This window comes from Meriones unguiculatus, chromosome 16 (genome assembly GCF_030254825.1).
Source record: "Meriones unguiculatus strain TT.TT164.6M chromosome 16, Bangor_MerUng_6.1, whole genome shotgun sequence".
NCBI lineage: Eukaryota > Metazoa > Chordata > Mammalia > Rodentia > Muridae > Meriones > Meriones unguiculatus.
Window position 1 is genome coordinate 32,944,551 of NC_083363.1, and position 27,080 is coordinate 32,971,630.

At 39.1% G+C, this 27,080-nt stretch overlaps 1 protein-coding gene across 3 annotated transcripts in view; it reads left to right on the forward strand.

Annotated features, from left to right (window-relative positions):
- The window catches only part of Plcl2 (phospholipase C like 2), a 186,562-nt gene that overhangs the window by 99,196 nt on the left and 60,286 nt on the right, over nucleotides 1-27,080 (forward strand). For all 3 annotated transcript variants that reach the window (XM_060369644.1, XM_060369645.1, XM_060369646.1), the window contains 2 exons: nucleotides 10,724-13,210; nucleotides 15,360-15,563. In XM_060369644.1, the coding sequence (XP_060225627.1) occupies nucleotides 10,724-13,210; nucleotides 15,360-15,563 (2,691 nt within the window). The remainder of the gene's footprint in view (nucleotides 1-10,723; nucleotides 13,211-15,359; nucleotides 15,564-27,080) is intronic.

A 27,080-nucleotide genomic window follows, 5' to 3' on the forward strand; every position in this document is an offset into this window, starting at 1 on the left:
TTTTTTATTTGATTATTATTGTTACATAGCATGTGTGTGTATGTATGTATGTTTGTGTATCTGTATTGTACATGCAAATATATAAATACAACCTGCTGAGTTTGTTTTATTGTTTGTATGTACATAGTTTCAGGACTGATCACTTTGTATGGATAACCGATTAGGGATTCAGTTCTTCGATTCTTCCTCTCTCAGCCTTTATATTAATTGCCTTCAATTCTTTTTTTTTTGTCTAGGGCTAGGACCCTGTGAGATTTTTCCACCTTCTGAGGCATTATATTTTAATCTTCCGTTTTTAGCGTTTTAGTTATAGGCTTTGAAAAGGAGACTATATTACTAAAAATCGATTGTTTTTCTAATTTACAAGTATTTACTCTTTATATGATGTATTAGACAACTCTAGGTATAGCATGATACTAGGCTCATGGAAGATTTAATATGTAAATATGTTTTAAAATGTGAAATAAGCTTTTTATAAATGCTTCAGTTTGAGAAGGATGGTTCAGAGAGTTTGTAAATACTTTTTGTTTGTATAGAACTACTCTAAGCAGAAAAACATTTAGAAGAGAGAGATTAGTCTACTCTCAATTGCCCATTTCCCAGAATGCCAGGGATGTCAGCGAGTTTTCTAGGCTGGAGCCAAACTAGGGCCTAAGAAGATGGAACAAACAAAAACAAAAGGTAGGGAAGTCGGTTCAGAAGTAGCTGACTAACCATAATATTTTATTGCAGGAAGTAGCTTGTGGTTAGGAAGAGATGGACTATTCAGGCATATGAACTACTGATAGCATTTAGAAAGCCTGTCAGCAGCTGGCTACAGGATGGAGCAGTAGGTCTGTGACAGGCAGAGTTATATTTGCAGCTCTGATTTCCAGATATTGTGAGCCTGGAGATCGGCAATGCTGTAGAGTTATGCAGGGCTGTGGTGTTATACAGACCTGGTGAGGGTTTGGATTCATTTCTCTGCTTTGCAAGCCTTTAGTCCCTTAACTTGTAACATTAAGATAAGCATATATGTCCACAAGTTCTTCTGAGGATTAAAAAGGAAGAAAACATTTAGGTCAGTTATCAGCATGTGGATACTACTTAACACTTGGCAGAAATAACAATTTCTATATTGACATTTTTTCTTTATTAATTACACTTTATTCACTTTGTATCCCACCCTGTGGTTCTCTCCCTCCTCCCGTCCCAATCCCTCCCTTCCTCCACCCTCTGCATGCATGCCCCTTTGCATGCCATAGGCGTGACTGCTATGCCATCCTGAGAGCAAGCCTCTTACCACATGATCCGTGGATTTGTTCTCCTGATTAGCCTTGCTCTTCTCTCCCAGGTCTATCCCTGTGTCTACTGTGTACCTATGGGCACACTCATCTCTGTATAAACAGATCTAAAGCTCATACTCACGTAGTAGAACATAGAGACTGGGTAGTTAGTGAATGAAAAATGAAATGAGGACATGACTGCTCATAGGTGTGGGTTAGTGAGAAGGTTGTAGATAAGAGTGTGAGCATAGCCAGAGGCAGAGACAGAAGTCACAATTAATTTGCTTTTAGAAGGAAGAGCTGAAAAAGAGGCCAGCAGTCCACTTACAGATCAAATAGAAGAAGATGATATTATTGAAAAATAAGCATTGTTAACAGATTTCATTGTGGCTCTTGTAACCAATCTTGCTTGAACATTGTCAGTATTGCTGTAGAACCATGATTATTTGATATTTTTTTGATCTGTGTTATAAATAAAAAAAAATTATGGCTGAAGGGATGGCTCATCAGGTAAGGGTGCTTGCCACCAAGCCTGACAGTGTCACTTCCACAAACTTTCCTCTAACTTACAAACACACACATACTCTCTCTCTTTCTCACTTTCTCTCTCTCTCTCATACACACACACACAGAGGAGGGGGGTAAATTAATAGTAAAACTGAGAAATCTTAAATTATTGGTATACTGTCTTTCAACTTCATCTACCTGCTATTTTACAACTGAAGGCCCTCTTATACTGACATTTCTGAAAAAAACAAAAACAAAAACAAACAAACAAACAAAAAAAACTTTCCGGATATTTCATGAGGGTTATATAATCTGTAATCTTTAAATTGAATAAATAACAAAGTGATTTCTGCTTTTCATGAAAGTAAATAAATAATAAATTTTTATTAAGTTCAAGAGTTAACTTGTTTGGGCTTCCTGGTAATTTCAAGTCTGTGATAAGCTTTATTGAAATGACCATTTCATTATAAGGAGTTCTTGCATGGCTGCCAACATTGATCTAGCTAGGGCAGTCTAGAATGTAAGACAAAGCCTTTTTTCTTTAAAAATTTACCTTCTACCTAAGATAAGGCTAACCCACATAAAACAATCAGAGCACTGAGTCAGGCTGTCATTAAGTGCTGAATTACAGAGTGGAGCTGATGAATACTGTGCAGCATAGAGAAGAGGCAATACTACTGAGACCTGGCCTAGTGTAGGCCGGAGGGCTTCGGACCTTAAAAAGACTGTTTTACAAAGAGCTGAGCTTTTCTTTGATGTGATTCACGATTTTGTGTCTTTTTTTGTTGGTTTTTTTTTTTTCCTGATCTGTTACCTTTACACATTCAGAATTTTCATATGTATGCTAACCATAAGATTTAAAAGGCCCCCCAGAAAGTTTTTTCTACAAGATTGAAGAATTGAATAATTATGTGAATTCATAAGATAATTATGGGTCAATGTCTTAGAAACTTCTGTTGCTATGACAGGACACCATAACCAAGACAACTTATAAAAGAAAGCATTTAATTGGGTGCTTGCTTATAATTTCAGAGGGTGAACCCATGAGCATCATGGCAGGGAAAACACACATGGCGCTGGAGGAACAGCTGAGAGCTTATGTCTAATCCACAAGCAGGAGACAGGGAAAGTGACAGTGGGCCCAGCTTGGGCTTCTCAAACCTCAGAGCCTACCCCTACTGACACACATCCTCTAGCAAGCCCATACCTTCTGATCCTTTCAAAACAGTTCCATTACTTGGACACCAAGAATTCAAATATATGAGCCTGTGGGGACCAGTCTCATGCAAACCATTGTAGACAGCTTTCCTAAAAATTTAATATTTTAAAATGTTGTAGAATTATTAAATTTTCTGATTGAAAAAGTTCCTGTTCTTCACTCAGTGTTTTTGATCTGGCCCATGGCACGATCTTTGCTTCTAACTGCTAACTACTGCTTTGCTATTCCATTTTTCTCTACCCTGAGAAATACAATATTCAGGATATAAAAGAGGAGAAGGCTAAATCTTCTTTTAAAATTATTTTTGAAATAATGGAAAACCACCACAGTTTAAGAGAGAAAATTTAGAGATGAAGACAGTGTTCTTAGAACCAGTCAGCTGTGGAACTAAACAGTCACATAATGTGATCAGCTTGTATGCCTTTTCAAGTCAGTTATATGAGCACGTATTTCAATATCTCTGTGCTATACAGGTCATCAGGCTCTGTAACGTCCTTTACATGAAGTTACCAGGTGGGTAGAATGGCATACCCCAGCACTCAGGAGGCAGAGGGAGGAAGGTCTCTGTGATCTCGAGGACATCCAGGGTAATGAAGAAACCCTGTATCCAGAAAACAAACAAATGAACAAAAATCTATAGTAAACACTGCTGATAGGTTCTACATCAGAGTTGGGGCCATTTAAGTACCATTATTATAGCTGATAAATTAAAATACCTTAGCATCAATATTTTCCTCTGGGATTAAAGTCTAATTTATAGGAGCCCTGAGCTTTTACTATTAAGTTTTCCATTACTTTAGAAAAATCAATGAGCTTTATTACATATGTAAGTCATGGTTTTGTAAATTTACTTTGAATAAACATCTCAGCGGTGGTGAAATGTGTCACTAAGACACTGTTGTCGTGAAAGTGCCCTTCATTTATTATAGCCTCGGTTCTCATAGTTGGAGACCTCGCTGTTTTAAGGGACTGTAACCCATCACAGCAAATGATTTGGATGCTTTTGCCTGACCTTGAAGGCATCATTTCACAGAAATTGTCAATTTGCTTTCTATCCTTAGAGTTGAACACTGTAATATGTACACTAGAATTGGCGTGAATATGAAATAGAAGCAATCATCTGAAGAAGTCTGATCACAAACTGCTTTGAGTGAGGTCATTGGAATTTTATGATCATCTTTGCTTCACATTTGCATTTTATATGTGGTTATTTATATAGAAATTACAGTGTTGAGAGTAAATTACATGTGGACTAGCATGGACTTAATAATTAAATTGATGAAATTAGCATAAGACTCTGAGAAATAGTTTAGTTATTTCTTCCCCAGAGGGAGATGAAGAAATATTGCCTTTGGAAGCAAGCACTGTGTTGAGAAGGCCTCTGGCTGCCATTGATTCTTCAGTGCTTCTTGGCCTTACACCTACTCCTAGTGCCCAGAAGCAGTGTGGTTGCCTTCAGTAGCCGCTGTCAGCAGGAGCCTGAAGAAGTCACATGCACACTGTGCCTTCTGAGACAAAGCAACTTTCACCAGATTTAAGTGATCAGACTATGACAGTTTTGTGCTTTCAGGTATTTTGCTTTGCTTTTTTCTTATGAAGAACTCACCTCAGCCTAGAATGTATTTCACAGAATCTAATAATATAGGCTATGGAAAATTCCTGGCAGCATTTAAAGTTCCTCTCAAGTATGAACGAAGTTTATCCTAACAATTCTGCAGTAACTGTTTTATATAACTCATGAGGGATGGAGATTAATTTAAGGCTTCTGGTACTTGTGAGAAGACTGAGGCACAGCTAATCATGTAGCAGTAGCTCACAGTTGTAGGCTATTTCTGTGGGCAACTGCTAAACTATAAACTATGAGCTAGTGAACTAATTGGTCTACCTAGTATGAAGAATAACATTTTACAGCTGTCAGTATTTTCTGTGACTGATACTGATATTTTTATTACTAAAAGTGTTTATAGCTCTATTTTATGTACTTTGTTTTTCTTCAACCTTCATTTTTCTTCTTCCTTTTCTTTCTTTTTGATACTATTAGAACTTCTTTTCAATCCTAGAAAACATCTCTTGCCTTCACTCTAATAAGGCTGACATGCTCTCCTAGGAAGCGATAATCCTTTGCCCTGTAAATCATATGATTGTAGTCCGTGGTTGTAAACCTTCTAGATGAAGGGAGGATGGTTTTACCCAGCACTTTGAGAATGGGCTCAGTCTTTAGAAACTTTTGAAATGAAGTGGGGCTGATCAGAGGCTGATACCAGGTGCTCAAGGACACCTTTGTCTTTGAAAACACAAAGCACTCCAGAGACTACAGTCGTTGAAAAGAAGTAATTGTTCCCATAGAACTGGCATACATTTGTAAGCTGCTCATCAAATAGAGAATGTATGGCTCATTGTAAAGATTATCTCTAATCCACATGAATTGTAATTATTTATGCTTCTTTTTATGTAACTTCTCTTGTTGCCTTACATCCTCTCTACTCTTATTAGATTTTCAATTGTTTGGCTCTGATTTATCTAGTTATGTGTGTGTGTTTGATTCTGCTTGGTCTAAATTTTTAAAATCCCAGGACATTGGTGACCGAAACAAAGAAAAAGGAAAGGACGTACCGCTCCTAGGTATGGTGGGTTAGAAAGTTTATTATAGATAAAGAGCATAGCCAGAGCAGGGACATCTGGGAGAGTCCAGAGTGGACATGACCCTGAACTATTTCAGGAGAGTGGGAGGCGAGAGAGGAGAGCAGCTGCTGACCGTGAGACTGGCCAAGAAAGTAGATGAAAAGATCAAGTAACCAAAATGGTTGGATTTTGGTTATATAGGGAAGGGCAGCCCAGACCCTGCATAGATCTGCTATGACAGCCAGAAGGACCCAGTATCTGGTAGGAACTAAGAGGCTTAGGAATACCTGGCATCCAGGTCTGTTTTGATATGTTAAGTAGGCACCTCAGCCCCTTTGTCTTGTGTTTGTGACCTTACACTCCCGTAGATTTAGAGGGGCCTGTGTTCTTGGTGTCCTCCATCCCTTCTGGCTTTTATACTCTTTTTGGAAGCCTTCTCTTCTGCAGGGTTACTGTGCTCTTGAGGGGAGGGATTTGATAAAGACATCCCATTTAGGGCCTAGTGTTCCAAGGTCTCTCACTCTCTGGGCCATGTAACTTTCTGATACATGGAGTTAAAGATCCTGACACATGAACCAGAATCAGCATTGACTATACTCGGCCCTTGCTCACACTGCCCTGTATTTCTTCACTTCATCTGATTGGTAAATGACCTTCAGAGTGACTGTTTTGCCCCAGATCTTCTTCCTCTCCCTATCTTAGCAAGTACATCAAACATTTAAAGATGTGTGAAAAACTCTCCAAGGTAACCTGCTAGGCCTGGCATGGCTGTTTCTTTCAATTCAAGAATTACTGTTATTGAAGTGTGTTTGCTTAATGGACCTCACGTTCTTTCTTGGTTTATTTGTTTTTAAAGAGAAATTTCTTTAGTGTGTTGTTTCTCAACTGATCAAGACTTTCTGGATAGATTTCTTTCTTCTGTGTTATCTATAATCCAGGTGAAATAGCTTCATTCAAAACTGCAAACATAAAGTGTTCCTTTCATGCTTTACCCTCCCCCCTTTCTGAAATTCCCCTGCTTGCACACCTGATTCACAACTTTGACTTGTCCACTCTTTTGCAAAGATATCAATCCTGGCTATTGATCCATAATTTTTGCATGGTGTTCATCAAGAATTAATCAACCTGTTATGTAGCAAATCACTTGAGAAGGTAAGGAAAATGTTAATAGGAAATGGCATGCCTCCTGTGTGCTTGTGGATAAACATTACACACAGGTTGGGCTCTTAGGCATCAGTGCCTTCTACTTGGTTGCCAACAGGAGAAATGAGAGCTACTGTATCTCAGGGTAAGAATTTATGAACTCTTGCCCATTATGAAATTATTCCTGCTTACATATCACAGATGGCCTTCTAATTTTGGTAACAACTTTCTACTAATTAAAGTAGGCAGGTTTTATTCTGGAAACACAGTGTGGCTCTTTCCACTTTGAATGCTTGATATGAGTCCTAAAAAGATTTCAGTTTTTCCTGAGTTTTGCTGTGATGCAAACATTTCCTTAGCCTCTTCCTAATTCATTGCTTTCTCTAAAATCATTCTTGGTACACTATTCCTGTTCTCTGTAAATAAGTTTTCATTTGTGTCTAATGGAATCTTTAAGCGTTCTTTATGGTTTTTTATAAAGAAACACACATTTTCAAGATTGTTAGAGAGCGAAACTCTTTAGTAAACCATTTATCTCCTAGTCCAGGCCATTTGTATACTGTCTCTCTTGTTAGTAAGTGCCCTGGAGTAGCAGAAAGGTATCATTAGACCAAGTTTTCATATTGTCGTTTTCTCCATTCTAAAGTGTTAGGTGTGTGTATCAGCTAGCTCTGAGGAATAAGTTTTAACATTCATAAGGTTACTTGAGACATCTCCAATTCAGCAGAAAGCTCTATTTTTTTCTAGTTTCAGTTGATACATGCCAGATCCATTTAGGGTTTTTTTTTTTTTCTTGGTTTTTTGTTTGTTTGTTTGTTTTAGTTAAAATAAAATAATATTAAAAACCTGTATGTATGGCACATATAGTTAATTGGTTCCAACTCTGCCACTGGCCTGCTGTTTAGCCTAGGAGGGCTAAATCACAGCTGGGTTAAAACGTCTAGACCAAGCTGAAATAAGCAGGGAAGGGTAGAATCCAGGAGTTAGGTGGATGAGGACTGGTCTTCTGCCATCTTTCCCTAGTTCTTTTTCTGTCCTGCTCAGGTACTTTTGTCTTCAGCCTTGGCTGTAGGGAACCCAGCTATACATTTGTCTTTGCATAATGTCTACCTGTATTTTTCCAGCCAGGAAATCTGGTCTAGCTGTTGATACATAAATCAAGTTCATTCCTGTCTCACTGACCAAAAGCTTAGTAAACCATCTTGCACAGAGAAAGTATTTATTTCAGCTAATAGTTTGAGAGGCTTTAGTCCACAGTTACTTGTCTTCATTTTTTTCTGACCATGTAATAAGACGGAATAACACTGTTGGGAGCATGTTGATAAGCTGCTCACCTCATGGCAGCCAGGAAGCAAGAAGTAGAGAGGAGCAGGAACAAGATATACCCTTCAAGGACTTGCTTTCCATGACTTACTTCCTCTAACAAGCCTCTAACAAAGCTTGGAAAGCTTTTACCAGCTCATATATTCCAAGTACTTGCGAATCTATAAATGGAATAATCCTTTCATCCAGTCAGAACCCTTATGGTTCAGTTACCTCCTCAAGGTTTGGCCTCTGAATGTTGCTGAACAAGGATCAAGCTTTCAGCACGTGAGCTTTGGGGAAGGAGGTACAGTTAGGCTCCAAACCGTTTGTAAACAAGCACAGTCTTGAGGTTTCTAATGGCTTTGTCTGTTAGTAGTGAGGAGAAACAGAATGTTTTCATTAAAATCTTGTTATAGAGAAGACAAGATGGTTTTGGCTAAAAGCAGATATGGAGGGGAGACTAGCTACAAAGTTTGATAAAGAGTTGCAGCCATTATTTCAGGCTGTGTTTGGGTGACTATCATGAGTGTGCATCAGTATAGTCAATGACCAGCACTCTCCAGTCAGAGCCTGGCCTGGTTTATAAAAAGGGAGGCCGTACTTGTAAAGCCATGGTGTGCTGTTTAAGCTACTGCCTGTCCCACAGACACTGACATGAATGCATGTGTGTGCTGTTAAGGAACTTTGCTGTTTAGTCTTCTCCAAAGAAAATCGTGAATGTGAAATGTGTCTTTTGTAGCAACGTAGAAAGTAGCAGTAAAATATTAAGCAGCATAAAAATGGGAAAATAAAAAATGGACAGTGCTGAGAAAATACCATGTTTTTTTTAATGGATCAGTGGATAAACACCTCCATTTATCTTTGGGACTTCATTTTACCAGTAGTACTTTGAGGTATAATTTATAGATTATGAAATTCCCTTACTAAATTAGCATGTTGCCGTTACTAAAGGAAAATGTCGGTTTTTAGAGACAAAGATGCACTTTGTTCTGACAAATAGAAAATTTATACATTTGTTTCATGCCCTTATGCATGGCTGATTACAAATTTGATTTTATGCCAATTCACTTAAAAAGTTAGAATACAACCTCTGCTCTAGGGAGTTGGAATAACTATGATACCATTCATCTTACAGATGCTGTTGCCACAGCTTTTGCCTCCTTTTGTACTTTATCATTCTGATGATATAGTTGTGAAAAATGCTCTGCCTGATGGCTTTCTTTCCTTTTATCTCAGATCACAAAACCCTCCATAGTTCATTTAAAACTTTGAGGAAATGGAAACCCAAATGATTTAAAGATTAAGTTTAGTTACCTTCTGCAAATTGGTTTTGGAAGTATAGATAATCAAAAAGTAAGAATAGTTTTAAATTTTGGATATATATAGTATGATGGTAGATTTTTTTAAATATAGAGAGTTTATTTAAATATATTCTTTGCAGAGCAGGAAAAGCATGCCTTTGAATGTGTTTATATGGTTACATTTTTTTCTTTTTTTTTATGAAAAACTTGTACAGTCCCAACCCTGCATTTCTATTCTGTTCCTTATTTATGACTATAGTAAGTTACTAAAATTTTGTCACAGATTTCATATACTTTCTGAAAATTAATGTTCTTTTAAGCTCAGACCACCAAAGATATTTGCAATCATTTCACCTTTTTTCTTTTTTTTTTTCAAATAAAGGTATGTGTATAGTGAAGGTTTGAAATATACAATTGACTGTGAGTGTTAGCTCTCAAGTGTGAATATGCTGAATTTTGCAGGAAATCGGAGGATGCAAATTCCTAGGTGCTCCTGGAAGCTTTTCCCTTGGGTAGCCCTATAATCCCATGTTTATATTGGAGGTTCCTGGGCAGCAGCATCCAGATGCACAGCAGCAGATTTTAATAACTCTAACTCTATAATTTTAGATGCACCCCAGCTATAACCTGTAACTCCTCTCATGCCCAGCATAGCTATAGTAGTGAGGTATGCAGGAGCCTAATGTGATTCTGCAAAAAGCAGGAATTCCAGTGTCTATTCATTCAATATATACTTTGTGGATTCATACTTAACCAATTCTAGCCTAGTCAAATATAGAGTTGAGGAATAAAATAGTCAAAACAAAATAGTAAGCATGTACCCATCATATGGGGTGCTGTCAGCATTCCTAGAGACCTGATTCCATAGGCTTAGAATTCTGTATTTTAGAACAAGTAACCCAGTTGATTTTGAGGCATGTGATGCTGAGACCATAGGAAGCACTGATGTAGGAGATCTGTGCCTGCACAGGTACATAAATGGTGTAGTTGTGAAGGTCCCACAAAGCAAATGGGTACTAGAGTTGGCTTAATGTTCTCTTGATGCCTTGGAATTCCTGATAGCTTGTGAGCAAAGAAGTCTTGTATTTCCTGAAAATTGTGTAGCCAGTGTAAACAAGTGTCTGTTCTGTAGGACAGTTCCTTGACAAACTTGAGTTGTGGTTATTAAGCAATAATTTCTTGCCCATTGGCATTAGATCACAGTCTCTAAGGCCTCTTCTAAACTTTAAAGATGAACAGCTGTCATTCATCACCAGATCCAGAATAGGATACATTTTTTTTCAAGGAATTAGATTGTGATTCCTAGTCTGAATGTGAACACCTGTGTTTGTGTTATCCTAACATACTTTTCTTCCCTCCAGGATGGCACAAAACAGAAAAGAGAGCGGAAGAAAACTGTATCATTCAGCAGTATGCCAACTGAGAAGAAGATCAGCAGTGCAAGTGACTGTATCAACTCAATGGTTGAGGGTTCTGAACTCAAAAAGGTTCGTTCTAACTCCAGGATTTATCATCGGTATTTTTTGCTGGACGCTGACATGCAAAGCCTGAGGTGGGAGCCATCTAAGAAGGATTCTGAGAAAGCCAAGATTGATATCAAATCTATCAAGGAAGTGAGAACAGGGAAGAACACAGATATATTCCGCAGCAATGGCATTTCCGAGCAGATATCTGAAGATTGTGCATTCTCAGTCATATATGGAGAGAATTATGAGTCACTTGATTTGGTTGCCAATTCTGCAGATGTTGCGAACATCTGGGTGACAGGACTCCGATACCTGATTTCTTATGGGAAACATACACTCGATATGTTAGAAAGTAGCCAAGACAACATGAGGACTTCTTGGGTTTCACAAATGTTTAGTGAAATTGATGTAGATGACCTTGGACATATAACGCTATGTAATGCTGTTCAGTGTATCAGAAACCTCAACCCTGGTTTAAAAACAAGCAAAATTGAGCTTAAGTTCAAAGAATTGCATAAATCAAAGGACAAAGCTGATACTGAAATCACAAAGGAAGAATTTATTGAGGTTTTTCATGAACTTTGTACTAGACCTGAAATTTACTTCCTTTTAGTTCAGTTTTCAAGCAATAAAGAATTCCTTGATACCAAGGACCTTATGATGTTTCTTGAGGCAGAACAGGGTGTAGCGCATATAAATGAGGAAATAAGCCTTGAAATTATTCACAAATATGAGCCATCTAAAGAAGGCCAGGAAAAGGGATGGCTCTCCATAGATGGCTTCACTAATTACCTGATGTCTCCTGATTGTTTGATATTTGACCCAGAACATAAGAAGGTCTGTCAGGATATGAAGCAACCTCTGTCTCATTACTTTATAAACTCATCTCATAATACATACTTAATAGAGGATCAGTTTCGGGGACCCTCTGACATCACAGGCTATATCCGAGCTCTTAAAATGGGTTGCAGGAGTGTTGAATTAGATGTGTGGGACGGGCCGGATAATGAGCCTGTGATTTACACTGGCCACACCATGACCTCGCAGATAGTCTTCCGCAGTGTCATTGACATTATTAACAAGTATGCATTCTTTGCCTCTGAGTACCCTCTTATCTTATGTTTAGAAAATCACTGTTCTATTAAACAACAGAAAGTGATGGTTCAACACATGAAGAAAATTTTAGGAGACAAGCTATACACAACATCACCCAACATGGAGGAATCTTATCTACCATCCCCAGATGTCCTGAAAGGGAAAATACTAATCAAAGCAAAGAAGCTATCTTCAAGTTGCTCTGGTGTGGAAGGGGATGTTACTGATGAAGATGAAGGAGCAGAAATGTCTCAGAGGATGGGGAAAGAGAACGTAGAGCAATCCAACCATGTGCCTGTAAAGCGGTTTCAGCTTTGCAAAGAACTGTCTGAACTGGTGAGCATCTGTAAGTCAGTCCAGTTTAGAGAATTTCAGGTATCATTTCAGGTGCAGAAATACTGGGAAGTCTGTTCCTTTAATGAAGTGCTTGCTAGCAAGTATGCCAATGAGAACCCTGGGGACTTTGTAAATTACAATAAGCGTTTTCTTGCCAGGGTCTTTCCTAGTCCAATGAGAATTGACTCTAGTAACATGAACCCTCAAGATTTTTGGAAATGTGGCTGTCAGATTGTAGCCATGAACTTTCAGACTCCGGGACTGATGATGGACCTGAACATTGGCTGGTTTAGGCAGAATGGAAACTGTGGCTATGTCCTTCGACCAGCCATCATGAGGGAAGAAGTCTCCTTCTTCAGCGCCAACACAAAGGACTCTGTCCCTGGAGTTTCACCTCAGTTACTTCACATCAAAATCATAAGTGGCCAGAACTTTCCCAAACCCAAAGGATCAGGGGCCAAAGGGGATGTGGTAGATCCTTACGTCTATGTGGAAATCCACGGAATTCCTGCTGACTGTGCAGAGCAAAGGACAAAAACTGTGAACCAGAACGGAGATGCTCCCATTTTTGATGAAAGCTTTGAATTTCAAATCAACCTCCCTGAACTAGCCATGGTGCGCTTTGTGGTTCTGGATGATGACTACATCGGGGACGAATTTATTGGCCAGTACACGATTCCCTTTGAATGTTTACAGACGGGCTACCGTCATGTCCCTCTGCAGTCCTTGACAGGAGAGCTCCTTGCCCATGCCTCCTTGTTCGTCCATGTGGCTATTACTAACAGAAGAGGAGGAGGGAAACCTCACAAAAGGGGCCTTTCTGTGAGAAAAGGGAAGAAGTCCCGGGAATACGCATCTCTGAGAACATTGTGGATTAAAACTGTAGATGAGGTATTCAAGAATGCCCAGCCCCCCATACGGGATGCCACGGACCTGAGAGAGAACATGCAGGTGTGTGTTCATGTTTAAATTTCTATTTTGTGTGTCTATGATTTATATATATTTATTTTTTGCAATAGTGTAATTTTAATAGTATATTTAATTTTAAATACTTTGTAAATTTCCACCACTTGTTAGAGTCTCATTTCTCAACATTAAAAGCTGTAGCTGAAATATTGATTGTATGCTGGAATAAACTGGTCTTGTTGCTGATTCATAAGCTGCTTACCCATGTTCCTCTTATGGCCAGTTAACAGCTATGTTTTTTAATGTGGTATATATGGGAATCTCTGATGTTGTTGAATATTATTTCTTTAGATTGAACACAAATTGATGACCTATCAAAAGGGAGATTGGTTAAAGTAAAAGGGATGTGTTCCAGATCTTTCTTAAGGAACATTTAAATGACCAAGTGTTCTCTTGATTTTAGAGGATATTTACATAAAATATTTATGGTAAATGTATTTGTGAAAGTCTTAAGATGATAATTTGTTCTGAAATGACGTGTCTCAGCATTCAGTTAAGAAGTGCATATGTGTTAAGGATAGGCCACATATCTAGCTGTGTGCTAGGATTGGTGAGGATGTATATCTAGATGCCTAGGTTCTTCCTTAAAGAGAGCTCACAGCATTGTGTGAGCTCCATGTGGCAGGCACGCTGACATGTTTGTTTGTTCTTTTAAAAAGATACATTGATTTTATTTTATACGTATGTGCAGGCACCACATTTATGCCTGGTGCCCACAGAGACCAGAAGAGGTTCAGATCCCCTGGGACTGGAGTTAAATACTGTTGTGAGCTGGCATGTGAGTGCTAGGAATCAAATCCAGGTTATCTGGAAGAGCAATCGGAGCTATTAGCCACTGAGGCATCTCTTTATCCCCTTTGTTTGTTCTTAAGCCACTATTATAAAAATAGTAAACTCTAACCAAGGAAACACTTTCAATATATGTACCCTATCTAATTCTGTAGCCACCTCATGAATAAGAAGTTGCCTGCAATCAGTACATTTATCATCTTCCTCTCAAGGTCAAAGCATAACCAAAACTGGAAGGGTTTCTCCATTGTTGAGGGTGCATGCATTTTGGCAAATCCTCAGTTCTGAATAAACCACATTGTCTCCTGCCTGTGGCTACTGGTGAGCATATGGAACACAATTCCTTTTGGGATCTGTTAGGGGTCAGCCATCATGCCTTCAGGACCTATCTGTACTGAACCACACAGAGCCTTCTGTAGTGGTGCTTAGTAAGCATGTGCTGTGTGTTGTCTATCTGGCTGTGAGAGTGTGGTAGGAGCCAATAAACAGCAGCCAGTCCTTGATGGACTTGTGCTGCAGGTAGTGGTGGCTGGTGGAAAGAGGAAATACAGGCTGAGGTGACAGATGCAGGATATATTGTGAAGAAAAACGGAGTTATCACAGACTGCTTGGGGGAAGATACTCTAGACATCACAATAATTTATTTCTATACATGGTCACAAAATGATTTTGAACAAGATGATGCATAGCTTGATGTCCATGTTTAAAGCAATATTGATAAAAATGAACTGTTTAAATTCAAAACTTATTTATAGAACATGAATTGCTTACAAGCTTAGATCTGCCCTTTTGGCCACCTGCTCTGTCCAAACAGGACACAAGCATGCCTAGAGTCATATACCTGACGTATACTCTGACTAGAATGTATGCGTGCGTATGTGTATGGGGGCTGTTTTAGAATGGCTTACAGGCTGTGCTCCCTCTAGTCCAACAATGGTTATCTACTAATGAAAGGTCCAAGAAACCACTGGTTGCTCACTGGACATCTCAGCTGGTCTTCAATATACACTGGAATCCTGAAGAAGTAGGCTCTAATGCCAGTGAAAGTATGAGCTTGCTAGTTGAGAGTAAGAGCAAGCAGTCAAAGAAAGACAAGGCTTTCTTCTTCTATGCCCTTTGTATAGATTTTCAGCAGAAGGTGTGGCCCAGATTAAAGGTGGGTCTTCCCACTTCCAAGATCTAATCCAGATTAGAAATGGGTCTTTATACTTCAAATGGTTTAATTAAGAAAAACTCCCTTGCATGTATGCCCAGCCATTTGGGTTTTAGTTAATTCCAGATGTAGTCAAGTTGACAACCAAGTAGAGCCACCACAATGACCAAAGGTCTCCTTTCTATTTTGCAGAATGCAGTGGTGTCATTCAAGGAGCTATGTGGCCTCTCCTCAGTGGCCAACCTCATGCAGTGCATGCTGGCTGTGTCTCCTCGCTTCCTGGGGCCTGACAATACCCCCCTGGTGGTCTTGAATCTTAGTGAGCCCTACCCCACCATGGAGCTGCAGGCCATAGTGCCTGAGGTTCTGAAGAAGATTGTCACAACATATGACATGGTGAGTCCTGTTCTGTTCCTGGGAGGAGAGCTGGATACCATGCCAGATGGGCTCAACCTGCTTTTGCTAACCTGTCCTTTTTTTTGTCTTGTGCTTCATGTACTTATGTTGGAAAAGCTTCTCCCTTGGCTTTGTTGTGTTTGGGTTTTGTGTTGTATCACTGTGTTAGAAAGCAGGATGCAGAGACACTTTCCTAGTCAGATTAAACATTAGCTTCCTATGAACTGAGTCTGAATCAGCTTCTAAAGAATGCTTTGTATCTTGTATTTATGTGGGTTAAAAACAAAACAAAACATTTTATCCCATCTTGGAAGTAGTCATTGATTTATTTTGTTTCCAGTTTTCCGCTCAACACAGAAAAGTAATAAATTTGATGTTTTAAAAGATGAGTTTGAAACACCATCAAGGGCAGGTTCTCCCATCATACAACACTGCTGTGTCGTGACTTCCTTTCTGGGGAGGCTGCTCTGAGGCATCTTCACTTATAATTAGCTTAGTGTTAATGTCAATATTCTGGGTATTCAGGATGTCTAGAATATTACAATTTTTCTTTTGTAATATCGATTGATTATCTTACCCAGGGTCCTCTTTGCTTAGTTTTATTCGGTATACAGATTTTAGTATGTTTATCCTATATTATAGGTCTAATATCTGCTTATAAGTGAGTATATGCCCTGTGTGTCTTTCTGTTTCTGGGATATCTCACTCAGGACGATCTTTTCTAGTTCCCACCATTTCCTGAAAATTTCATGATTTCCTTGTTTTTAATTGCTGAGTATATTCCATTGTGTAAATGTATCACAATTTCAGTATCCGTTGCTCTTTTATTGTGCTTTTATAATTTTTCAAAACTCTGAGGGAGAATTTTTCTCTTGTGTATTCATGTGTGAGTTGGGTAAAGGGCTGCTGCAACATGGACCATGTTTGCCTGGGTCAGAGGACAGGTCTCGGTACTTCTTCTCTTGTGGAATCCAGTGATTGAATCATGTCCTCGGCTTACAAATCAAGTACTTTTCACCATTGAGCAATTTCACTGGCCTGCTAAGGAAGAGTTTAATTTGTGAACAGCACTCATTTCAGTTTCCTAATGTAGGTTAGAACTGGCTGTGTGTGTCAGCAGTAACTCTTTAGTCTTGGAGTTCTGGACTCTCCCCTCTCACATAGGCCAGGCTGTTACCTTTTACCATTGAGGTTACTCAGGGAGAAGTGCCTTGCTACCATATCTTCCACCCTAAAGATGTCAGCTAAGGCCAGGTTGTGGTGGTGGGAGAGTACACTGTTCATCCTAGCACTCAGGAGGCAGAGGACAGTCAAGTCTACAGAGCGAGTTTCAGGACAACTAGGCTACACAGAAAAACCTTGCCTCAAGACCCTCAAACTTATTGGTACAGGAGACAACTTTCTGACAAGAACACCAACAGCTTAGGCTCTAAGATCAACAATTAATAAATGGGACCTCTTGAAACTGAGAAGCTTCTGTAAGGCAAAGGACACTGTCAATAGAATGACAAGACAGTTTACATGTTTGGAAAAGATTTCACCAGTCTATATCCAACAAAGGGCTAATATCCAAAATATATAATGAACTCAAGAAATCAAACACCAATAAAATAACACAATTTAAAAAATGGGGCACAAAACTAAACAGAATTCTCAACAGAGGAATCTCGAATGGCCAAGAAACACTTAAAAAATGCTCAACTTCCTTAGTCATCAGGAAATACAAATTAAAATGACTCTGAGATTCCATCTCACACCAGTCAGAATAGCTAAGATCAAAATCTCAAGTGACAGCACATGCTGGCGAGAGTGTAGAGAATGGGGAACACTCTTCATTGCTAATGGGAGTGTAAACTTGTACAACTACTTTGGAAATCAATCTGGCACTTTCTTAGAATATTGGGAATAACTTTAGCTAAAGACCCAGCTATAACTATCCTGGGTATATACACAAAAGATGTGCCACCATACAACAAGGACACTTGTTCAACTATGTTCATAGCAGCTTTACTCGTAATAGCCAGAATCTGGAAATAACCTAGATGTTCCTCAACCAAAGAATGGATAAAGAAATTGTGGCACATTTACACAATGGAATACTACTCACCTATTAAAAAAAAAGAAATCATGAAATTTGCAGGCAAATGGATGGAACTAGAAAAGATCATCCTGAGTGGGGTAACCTAGACACAGAAAGATGCACATGACATGTGCTCACTTATAAGTGGATTTTAGCCATATGGTATATGTTAAACATACTATGAGGCATAGATCCAAAGAAGATAAGTACTAAGGAGACCCAAGTGATGCATAAATCTCACTCAGAAGGGGAGACAGAGTAGACAGAGGTAATGGCTGAAGAGAGGGGTAGAAGAGGGGGCACAGAGAGTTAGAAAGAGGGTAGAAATCTGACTTGAGGAGAGGACAGAGGCCTGTAGAGAAAGAAAAACTGAGGGTGGGGACATCTCTGACCTAAGTCAGGGTAGGCTTCTAGGAGTATGTGAGGGGTATTCAAGCAGAGTGCAGAGGCCATAGAGACTGAGGAGGACATCCTCTAGGTAGACTAGTCTTCTAGTACAGATAGAGCAGATAGAGCAGAGATTGAGGTAATGCCCAACCCATTCCTGGCCCAACCAAAGACCCACACTATCGGACACTATGAAGGATTCACTGCTAAGCTTGCAGACAGGAGCCTGTCAGGATTGTCTTCCGTCAGGAGACAATCTGCAGAGTATCACCCACTGGGGGAATACTTAGTTCTGAAGAGAAGTTTAAACACACTCAAGAGAGAAGAGGAATAAACAATTCCAGAACATTTAATCAAAAAGCCATAATAAAACACCATGAAAGCAACAAAACAACAGAAACGAATATAAATTGTTCAGTGATAACTCTTATTACTAATCGTCTCAATTTCCCAATTAAGAGACACATACTAACAGATTGGACTGGAAAACATCCAATGAAATAAAAGAAGTAACTAAAAATTTCCCAAATTAAAAAAAAAAGCGTAGGGCCAGATGCATTCAGTGCACAATTCTACCAGATTTTCAAAGAACTAAAACCAATATTTCTAAAAATATTCTATAAAATAGAAAAGGAAGAAACACCTCGAAACGATTGTTAATCATAATTTTTTAATTAGAAAAAACTTATTAGCTGCAATCTGACAGAAGGTTGGTATTTAGAATATATAAAGGATTAAAAAAAATAAAGTCAGCAATCAACCCAGTTTAAAAATGGGGCTTGGAACTAAACAGAAGTTCTCAAAATACAAAATAAATATAAATAGCTGAGTAATAGTTTTAAAATTGTTCAACACTTTTAGTTATCAGGATAATGCAAATTAAACCTATTTTGAGATTTTATGTTACCCGGTCAGAATGGCTAAGATCCAAAAAGCAAATGCTGGCATGGATATAAGGAAAGGGGAACACTTATTCGGTGCTGGTGGGAGTGTAAAAATGGTACAGTTATTATTGTAAAACATTACATACTTGAATCATATAATGTGGAGGAGTTTCAACCCTACCTAGCTTTCCTAGTGCTAGAAGGTGCCAGAGAAGAAAATAGCCTTAGATTTCACCTAGCTATAAACCCTACATGCTACAACAGTGACTGGTGTGACAAGATATGCTCAGTGGTGCAATAGCAGCATTTGTTAGAGCAGTAACCATTTTCTGATTGGACTTAAGGCCCACTCTGTAAGATAGAATCCATACCTCACACCATGTTCTGGGTCAAGACGCTGCGGCTAGACAGGCCCTTGGGAAGAATCTACTGCTATTATTATGTTCAATGGACTTTGTATTAAACAACTCCTAATGGGTTATTGCTGTACCCACAGATCAGTGCATCTCTCAACACTTGTCAGAGAAGCTTCTTCATGTAGAGATGGTAAATATCACATTGATTCACAACTGGTCAAGGTACAAAGAATAAGAGACGGTGGAGTAATTAGCCCTGAATGTGACATCTATAACATACTCTGCCTCCTCCACCACCTCCCAAGACTCAGGGATACTGCAGAAGAGGAGGTAGAAAGATTGTCAAAGCTGGCGCAGTAGATGACTTTGACAAAGCAGTGTTCTCCAGACACAGCAGGGTAGTTGCACATATGAACTCAGAGTAGTTGTGACACCATGCCCAAGACCTTCATAAGCTCAAGACAGACAAAATCCCAGCACGGAGGGAGGAGGTGGTCACGTAGTCTCATCATCTGCTAAGGTGCTGTCCATAATTGATGGCTCCTAGGATAAGGAGAGTTCATTTTCTTTGAAGAGTTATGGTCCTGGTAAATGGAACGTGCCCCAGTGGATGGCCACACACTATATAGACAGAAGAGTGTATAGCCAGCACTGATTGAGTCAGGGGTATTTTTAAAAACTGGACACAAAATTGGGTGGTGGAATGAGCGGTGTATCTGGAAGGAGTTGTAAAAGGGGGGCATATGATCAAAATACAATTTAGGAAATTCTCAAAATATAATTTAAATATATACCTAAAAAAAGAAAATAGAAAGGCCAGGATGGAGTGTATCTGAAACCGTTGGGGACCCAGTATTCTGGTGTCTGAGGGCCCACATTGCCCATCATGAATATCTCCTGTCCTCAGGGATCCAGCAAGTTCCTAAAAGGAAAGAAGGGCGACAACATTGACTTTGAAACCTGTGCTGGGATTCCTTTTGAATTCTCTAGAAAAATAAAAGAATGGAGTAAAAATGGAAATGTTTGAGGCACTTTTCCATGCCCAGTTATTTCCTGACTCTAGGTTATATTGGAAGAAGATCAAATTAATAATTGGTATTTATAAATGTTTCTTAAGCTTAAGCCACAAATAAAATCACAAACCTTACTTCATTGATCAAAACCTGACATGATTTAGCTATAGATGTCAATGTTTTCTGTGGCAGTCACACAGTGACATTTCTTTATGAACAACTTTTTAACAGGAATTCTCGAAGTGGGGTGGGACTCCCTAAATGAAAAGAGGACAGACTGGCTGCTTATCAGTTTCTGAGGTCTGGCAGTGATCTGGACAGGGGTACGATCCTGCCTAGGTTCTCAGGACCTCCTTAATGTTCCTCAAGGATACGAGGGACCTTCGTAGAACTCACAACTGTATTTATCTCAGGACCTGCTCAATGTTTCTTGGTTCCCTGACCCTCCCCCTTCTGTATTGCTAGCTGATAACACTTATTACATAACTCCTATGGTAAATGGTTTTATAGAACTCATGTGACAGAATGTTCAAAGTTTATGAATTGAATTATAAAGTTTATAATTGAATTACTCTTTTCTAATGTATAATTGAAATAGCTTTCTCTGCAGGATACCCAAAGTTTATCAATTTGTTCTGTTTTTAATTCCATCTAAATGGTGATAAAATATTCTAATTAATTTCAAATTATTGCTGTAGCAATGGTTAACTCTTACATTGTATAATGCTTTTTAGAGACACAATGGTTTCTCATATTATGACAATTAATTTGTTAAAATTGGCCAGAATAATAGGCTAAATGTTGACAAAAATACACTGAGTATAATATCAAAAAATAAAAGATAATTTTAAAAAAGAATCAAGTGAAGGGGCTACCGAGAATGATTTGGTGGCTAAGAGACTTTGTTGCTTTTCCCAGGAGTAGAGTTTGGTTCCCCGTCAGACTGCGTGTAACTGCAGCTATAGGAGATCCAGTGCTCTTCTTTAGCTTCTGTGGGTTACCCACATGTGCCTACACACTTACACATAAATAAAAAATAAATATTTTTTAAAAAGAATCATTTGTGTATTTTTGTTTAAAAAGCTTTTTTCATACAAATATTAGCCTTTATTATTCTTAATTAAAGCTTTAATACAATATATTTCTATCAATATATACCTACTCTTAAAGGGGAAAATCAGCTTTTTCCAATGGCGTGTCACTTGGTCTGTCAACCACACTCAAGGGCAGGCTCCATGCCCATGAGCAGGAGTAGCTGACCAACACAAATGAAATCAGTGGTATTTTTTTAGACCTTCGTTTCATTTTTGTTTGGGTTCCTCCCCCTGTTGTGACGATTAATATTTACTATGGGTTTATCTTCTTGTAATGCTGCTGTTAATCCTCAGCAGCTGTATAACCAAATCACTACACAGGGACTGGGTTTTTAGTTAACCTAGAACACAATGCTGGGCAATATTTACTCCCTCCTAAACCTCCAAGCCCTCAGTTTCCTAACATTTAGATTTCCCACATTATACTTGCTTTTTGTGAAATCTTAGGTCTGGTTCATGTTCCACGTCCTCCAAGCTCTCTCCTCCAGCTCTCTCTCCTCGCTCCTTCTCCTCCCAGGAAATTAAGTGTATGTTACTATCCAGGAGAAGATACTAATGAATGGCACCAGTAGGTGTTAACAGTTTCATTTACTTGAAAACAAATATGCATAATTTCCTGTCTATGTACTTAGTCATGAACTCAGACAAATGTTATTAAGTATCTTTCCACAGCTCTTTTAATAATGAGAGACTGACTTTTACTACCCAAACAGGTGTATTCTTATAAATAACAATTGACATTTTAATAAAGTTTGGAAGCCCTCGCTTTGTTGCTATGTTACTTTTGGCCTTATTCCATAAGAAAAACAAATGTTGCCTATCAGTTCCTTATTTTATTTGTTTTCATTTGATGGTGAAAGGACTTAGCCTCACCCTCCCTGTCTCCAGACTTAAGACTGCAGGCCTTGTGCACACTGCCTGCTCCATACTGGTGAAATGCCACTGTTACTCTGTGTTTTCTTTTTGGTTGCTATTTTCTTTCTTTTCCTTTTTTTTAAACACGTCTCACTCTGTAGCCTTTTTTGCCTGTAAATCTTGGCAATCTTCCTAAGTTATCCCCAAGTGCTGGAATTACCTGTTATTGGTGGGGAGCTTTTTATGTTTGTTCGTGTGTGTGCGCACCTGAGTGGCATGCACGTAGAAGCACATGGAGAGGCCAGTGTCGGCTGTCTTCCTCAGTTGTTCTTCACTTAATGGTTTTAGACAAGAGCTCATCTGTTTGGCTATGCTCAGTGGCCTGTGAGTTTCAGGAATCTACCTGTCTATGCCAAGGACTATAGGCATTGCTGTGCTTAGCTCTCTGGTGGGTGCTAGGTAACCAAACGCAGGCCTTCATTCATGTGCGGGAGGCACTTTACCCACTGAGCCATTCCACCCCCCATGCTCTACTTAACAGCATTTGTCACTCAGCTTGCTATGACATAACCACCCCAGTCTCCCTTTAAATGCTGAACCGTAAGAACATTGCTTTCATATTTACTCAGTAGTAGAGTATGGTGTGGTAACAGTTAAGTTTAATTGTGTAAGTTTCATTACTAATTAATTTAAAAATAACAGTTTAAATTAAAGCATATATTTCTCTATTGAATATTTAGAGCTTATTGTTACATTTTTATATGGAAGCTTTATATAGGAGAATCTTCATCTGTTTACAGAAATCCTTAATTTTAAGTCACTGTGGAGCTTTCTGGTTGTCTTTATAATTACAGTTGAAAGAGATCAACTGAAGTTTTCCATTGTTTATGCCATATGAGGCTTGAAGGCATGAAATAGTTTTAGCTTTTATGTCACTTATCTTTTTATTTGACTGTCGATAGATATTACTGGAATGGCACTCAATAATTTTCAGCTAATTCTCTAGGGTCAAGCTGTCTCTGTCTTTGCTGTTGTATATTAGACCTCTCCATAAGTCTTACCTACAAATGTCTTAACCGATTTTCTCTGTAAAAATGTTAATTGTATTTATTTTTCAATTTAACTTCTAAAATGTGTATATAGCATATCAAATCTATATTATCTTGAATGCTTTTATGTATTTTAGAGGAGAAATTGGAAAATTTTTTAATAGTCTGCAGACTAAGAATGGCTTGTACATTTATAAACAACTGAAAATTCTTAATGTAAAAGTGTTTAAGTTTTATATTTCAGAATATGTAATCACAACCATTAAATCTTACCAATTACTGTTTTCCTACTATAGTAGTTAATGACTATGGCAGGAATTACTCCTAACCCAAGGCTTACAGTATTTACTCTGTGCCCTTAAAGTATGCCAGCCCATCAAAGAGGATCTGAACAATTTCAGTAATGTGCTTTCTAGACTTATCTTTGCCAGCCTAAATCATGATTTTAAAAGTTTTTCTCATTTAGTGTACTCAATGCATTTTGACTTTTTGACACATAAGACCATGATTTAGTTGCTGACCTAGCCAGAGGAAGACATTGTTACTGCTTGAGTCCTTCTTGCCTGCAGAAAGCAAAGGCCCTTATTGTTAATGGTCTTGACCTGAGAAACCAAGAGGTGTGAAGAGGAAGAGAGACAATGGGGACTACCTGGTGCTTTGGGTTTTTTTTTGTTTGTTTGGTTTGTGTGTGTGTGTGTGTGTGTGTGTGTGTGTGTGTGTGTGTGGTGTGTGAGACAAGAAAATAGTGATGGTCCAGGAGAGCTTTGTATAAAACTCAACAAAACATGAACCAAAATATGTGTAGTTTCACACATATTAAGTGATGTCTATAGTCTATAGTCACAGTTGTGCTGCTTGTTAATGAGGCATTATAAATGAACTGATAAAATAATTGAACTTAAGTCATGTTCTCTTTTTAAAGCCAAATTCTTTATTTCTTGGGGTGAGGTGGTGAGGGCTGGGTAGAGAAAATGGAACTAAGTCGAGTTGCTAAGACTGACAAGCCCATTTCCTTTTGCTTCCTTTTAAGAAGGGAAGAGAGCTCTTTAAGTCCAAGCTTTACTGGCCACACTCTGCAGATCGTCTATTAAAGGAGAGACCCATGAAGAGTGCTTGTGCCAGAGACCATTCCTAGAGAACCTGCTGAGCAATGGGAAGGATGTTCTGGGGCCCCACCCACTGCCCAGTGCCTGTTGTAGATCATGTCAGTCACTTCCTTCTTTCTTTGAGACATCCTTTCCGATGGTGAGTGGATGTCCTTCCTCTCTTAGTCGTAGATGAGACTCAGGCTCTCCAGTCAGGACAGGTAGGAGATGGTCTCACCACAGAGACATCTGAGGTACTTTTCAGTTCTGGATGCTAGTCAGGAGGGTGGGGCCAAGGGCAGGAAGACTGCCCTGAGAATGGATGAGAGGAAGACGGGCATAGGCATTTGTGGGGTGTTCCACTCCTGGATCAGTCAACCTATGTTCAGACTTAGTGATGTCATCTTGATAGTTGACAAGCTAGTTAGTAGTCAGTGTGTGCTACGCAGTGATTGTAGCATATGGACTGGGAAGAGGAGAAGACGGAAAGTCTGAGTGGGCATGAGCTTCTGCTGGATCTACGAGGAGAGTCCTTGAAAGAAGATACTTTCCCCCAACCTGAAGCGCCTCTATCACCATAGGAGGCCTAGTGAGGGCCATGTTGCACTCTGGTGCTTCTGAAGAGGGAAGTCTTGACTCACTTCCTAATACCCGCCAATCCCAGCCCTGGTAAAGCAGTTTTGTTTTGTTTTTGTTTGTTCTGCCTCTGTGAGCTGACTGCTGGGAGATGATTTGCAAAGGATGGATCTTAGTAAGTACAGTAGAGAGTTCAGAGACCACCTAGGGATGTGTATATGGGTGTGACAACATGTTGTACATACACAATCATATTTATTTAAGACTGTCATGTATGACTGGAAGCAGAACGATAAAGGAAGAAGAGATAGATGGTTGGATTTTGCTTTATTTGCTGGTATGGTGCTGGCAGAGAATGTGAGTCCTGATCCCAAGGACTTCGTACCACCTGGCTAGGCCTTTGGGCTCTACTTACACAGGGAAAGACACAGCAGCACTTGTGCTGTGCATTCCGCGGTGGGAGGTGTTCCCAGGTTTATGTGTAAGTGCTCTGCCCACAGTCCTTTGCATGCTCTCTCTGTCGGAGCCAGGGCTACCATGGGCCTTATGCTGTGCTGAAAGTCTTCTCCTCCAGAAAGTCTTCAGTCACCATTCTCTCTTAACTAACATCTATACGTGGTTACTCCAGACCTGAGAGAAATGAATGAAACTATAGTGAGACAGTGATTCAGTTACTTTTAGATAATTAGAAGTTTCTTAATCACCTTACTCTCCTTGGAGAAAAGACATGATATAAATAGTCAGTAATAACAGTGGCACTACACTTAATTCAAATGGGCTTTTTGAAATTTAATTAATTTTGTAACAGTAGCTTTAAACAAGCATTCAGCACTCTAGATGGCCATTGGACTGGAAAGAGTAAAGTTTCTGTCACTCTGCAGAAGTGACTTGTTCTCTGAAAAAAAAATTCTTGAAGCAGCTCAGGTTCACCTTTGCTTTTGCAGAGTGATTCAGGCCAACTTTCTAGCTCTTCTCCCCACTGCTGTGTATGTGAAATGTGCCCTCTAAATTCTCTGTCAGAGGATCTGGCCTCCATCACATACCAGAGGCAGAATCCAGTAGAGTCTATATCTCTTCAGGACTGTACATGTCAGAAGTTGCCTCGCGTAGCCATGCTGATTGGTGCTCTCGGTTCTGGAGAGCGTATCTGAGTGCAGTTAACTTCCAAGCTGCGTGGGACAATATGAGTCTGTGGTGTAAGCATGCTGTCTTACAGCTTAGAAAAGCAGAGGGTAAGAGACTGACACGACCAAAGGCCTAGGAAAGGATGGTCTTTGTGTGTGTTCATCTTTAAGGTCAGCAAGTTGCAAGATAGTCCCTTTCATGTATTAGATAGTTTGATATCTGAGAATATGGCCTAAAGGCCCCATAGTGATAATTTCTCAAAGGAGACCAAGCCCTTCTCTGTACAACACATCTCTACATAAAAGGTTGATAGTAAAATGGAATAGTAAGAGAATTGGTGCAATTCATATGTACATGTGTTTGCTTTCCTGGTATTGTCTACTTGGAAAATCATAACAGGACAAACTTCTTGAGCTGGTAGAAATTATGTAGCTTGGACAGGGTTAGCTTTATAATTCCATGGGGTTTCTTTTTAGCATATAAATTCTGTTTTTTTGTGTGTGTTTAAACATTTTTGCTTTTCTTGTTAATATACTATTGTACAGAATCAGAAATAGTGCAAGATCAAATCTAAAATTCATTGTGTTTTTGGAAATTCTGTTTGAAATAACACTTTCTTAAGCATTTGTATTTTTAACATTTTGGTTCATACTGAACTAAAATTTAAAATTTAGGCATTTAAAATGTAGCCAGGAGTTTATAGTGGAATAAATGTCTCCGTACGTTCATTTCGCAGCTAATTATTTTGGGGACAGTTGGAAGCCCTGAGTTCTTCTGAGCCCAGCAGTTTGCTGTAGGCTGGTGGCCAGTTCATTGTGTTCCTTCAGCTTAGGTCTCTAAGCTGCACTACTGTGACTTTTGTGGGGTTTGCTGTTTCTACCCCAACACCCGCCACCAGCGTATTCTTTGAGAAGTGAACTTTACTCCAAGTTAGGAAACTTTGTGCTGTTTTCCCATATCTCTGCTTTTCTCCTCTCCTCCCTGCCTAGCAAATGTGTATTACTAAGGACTTC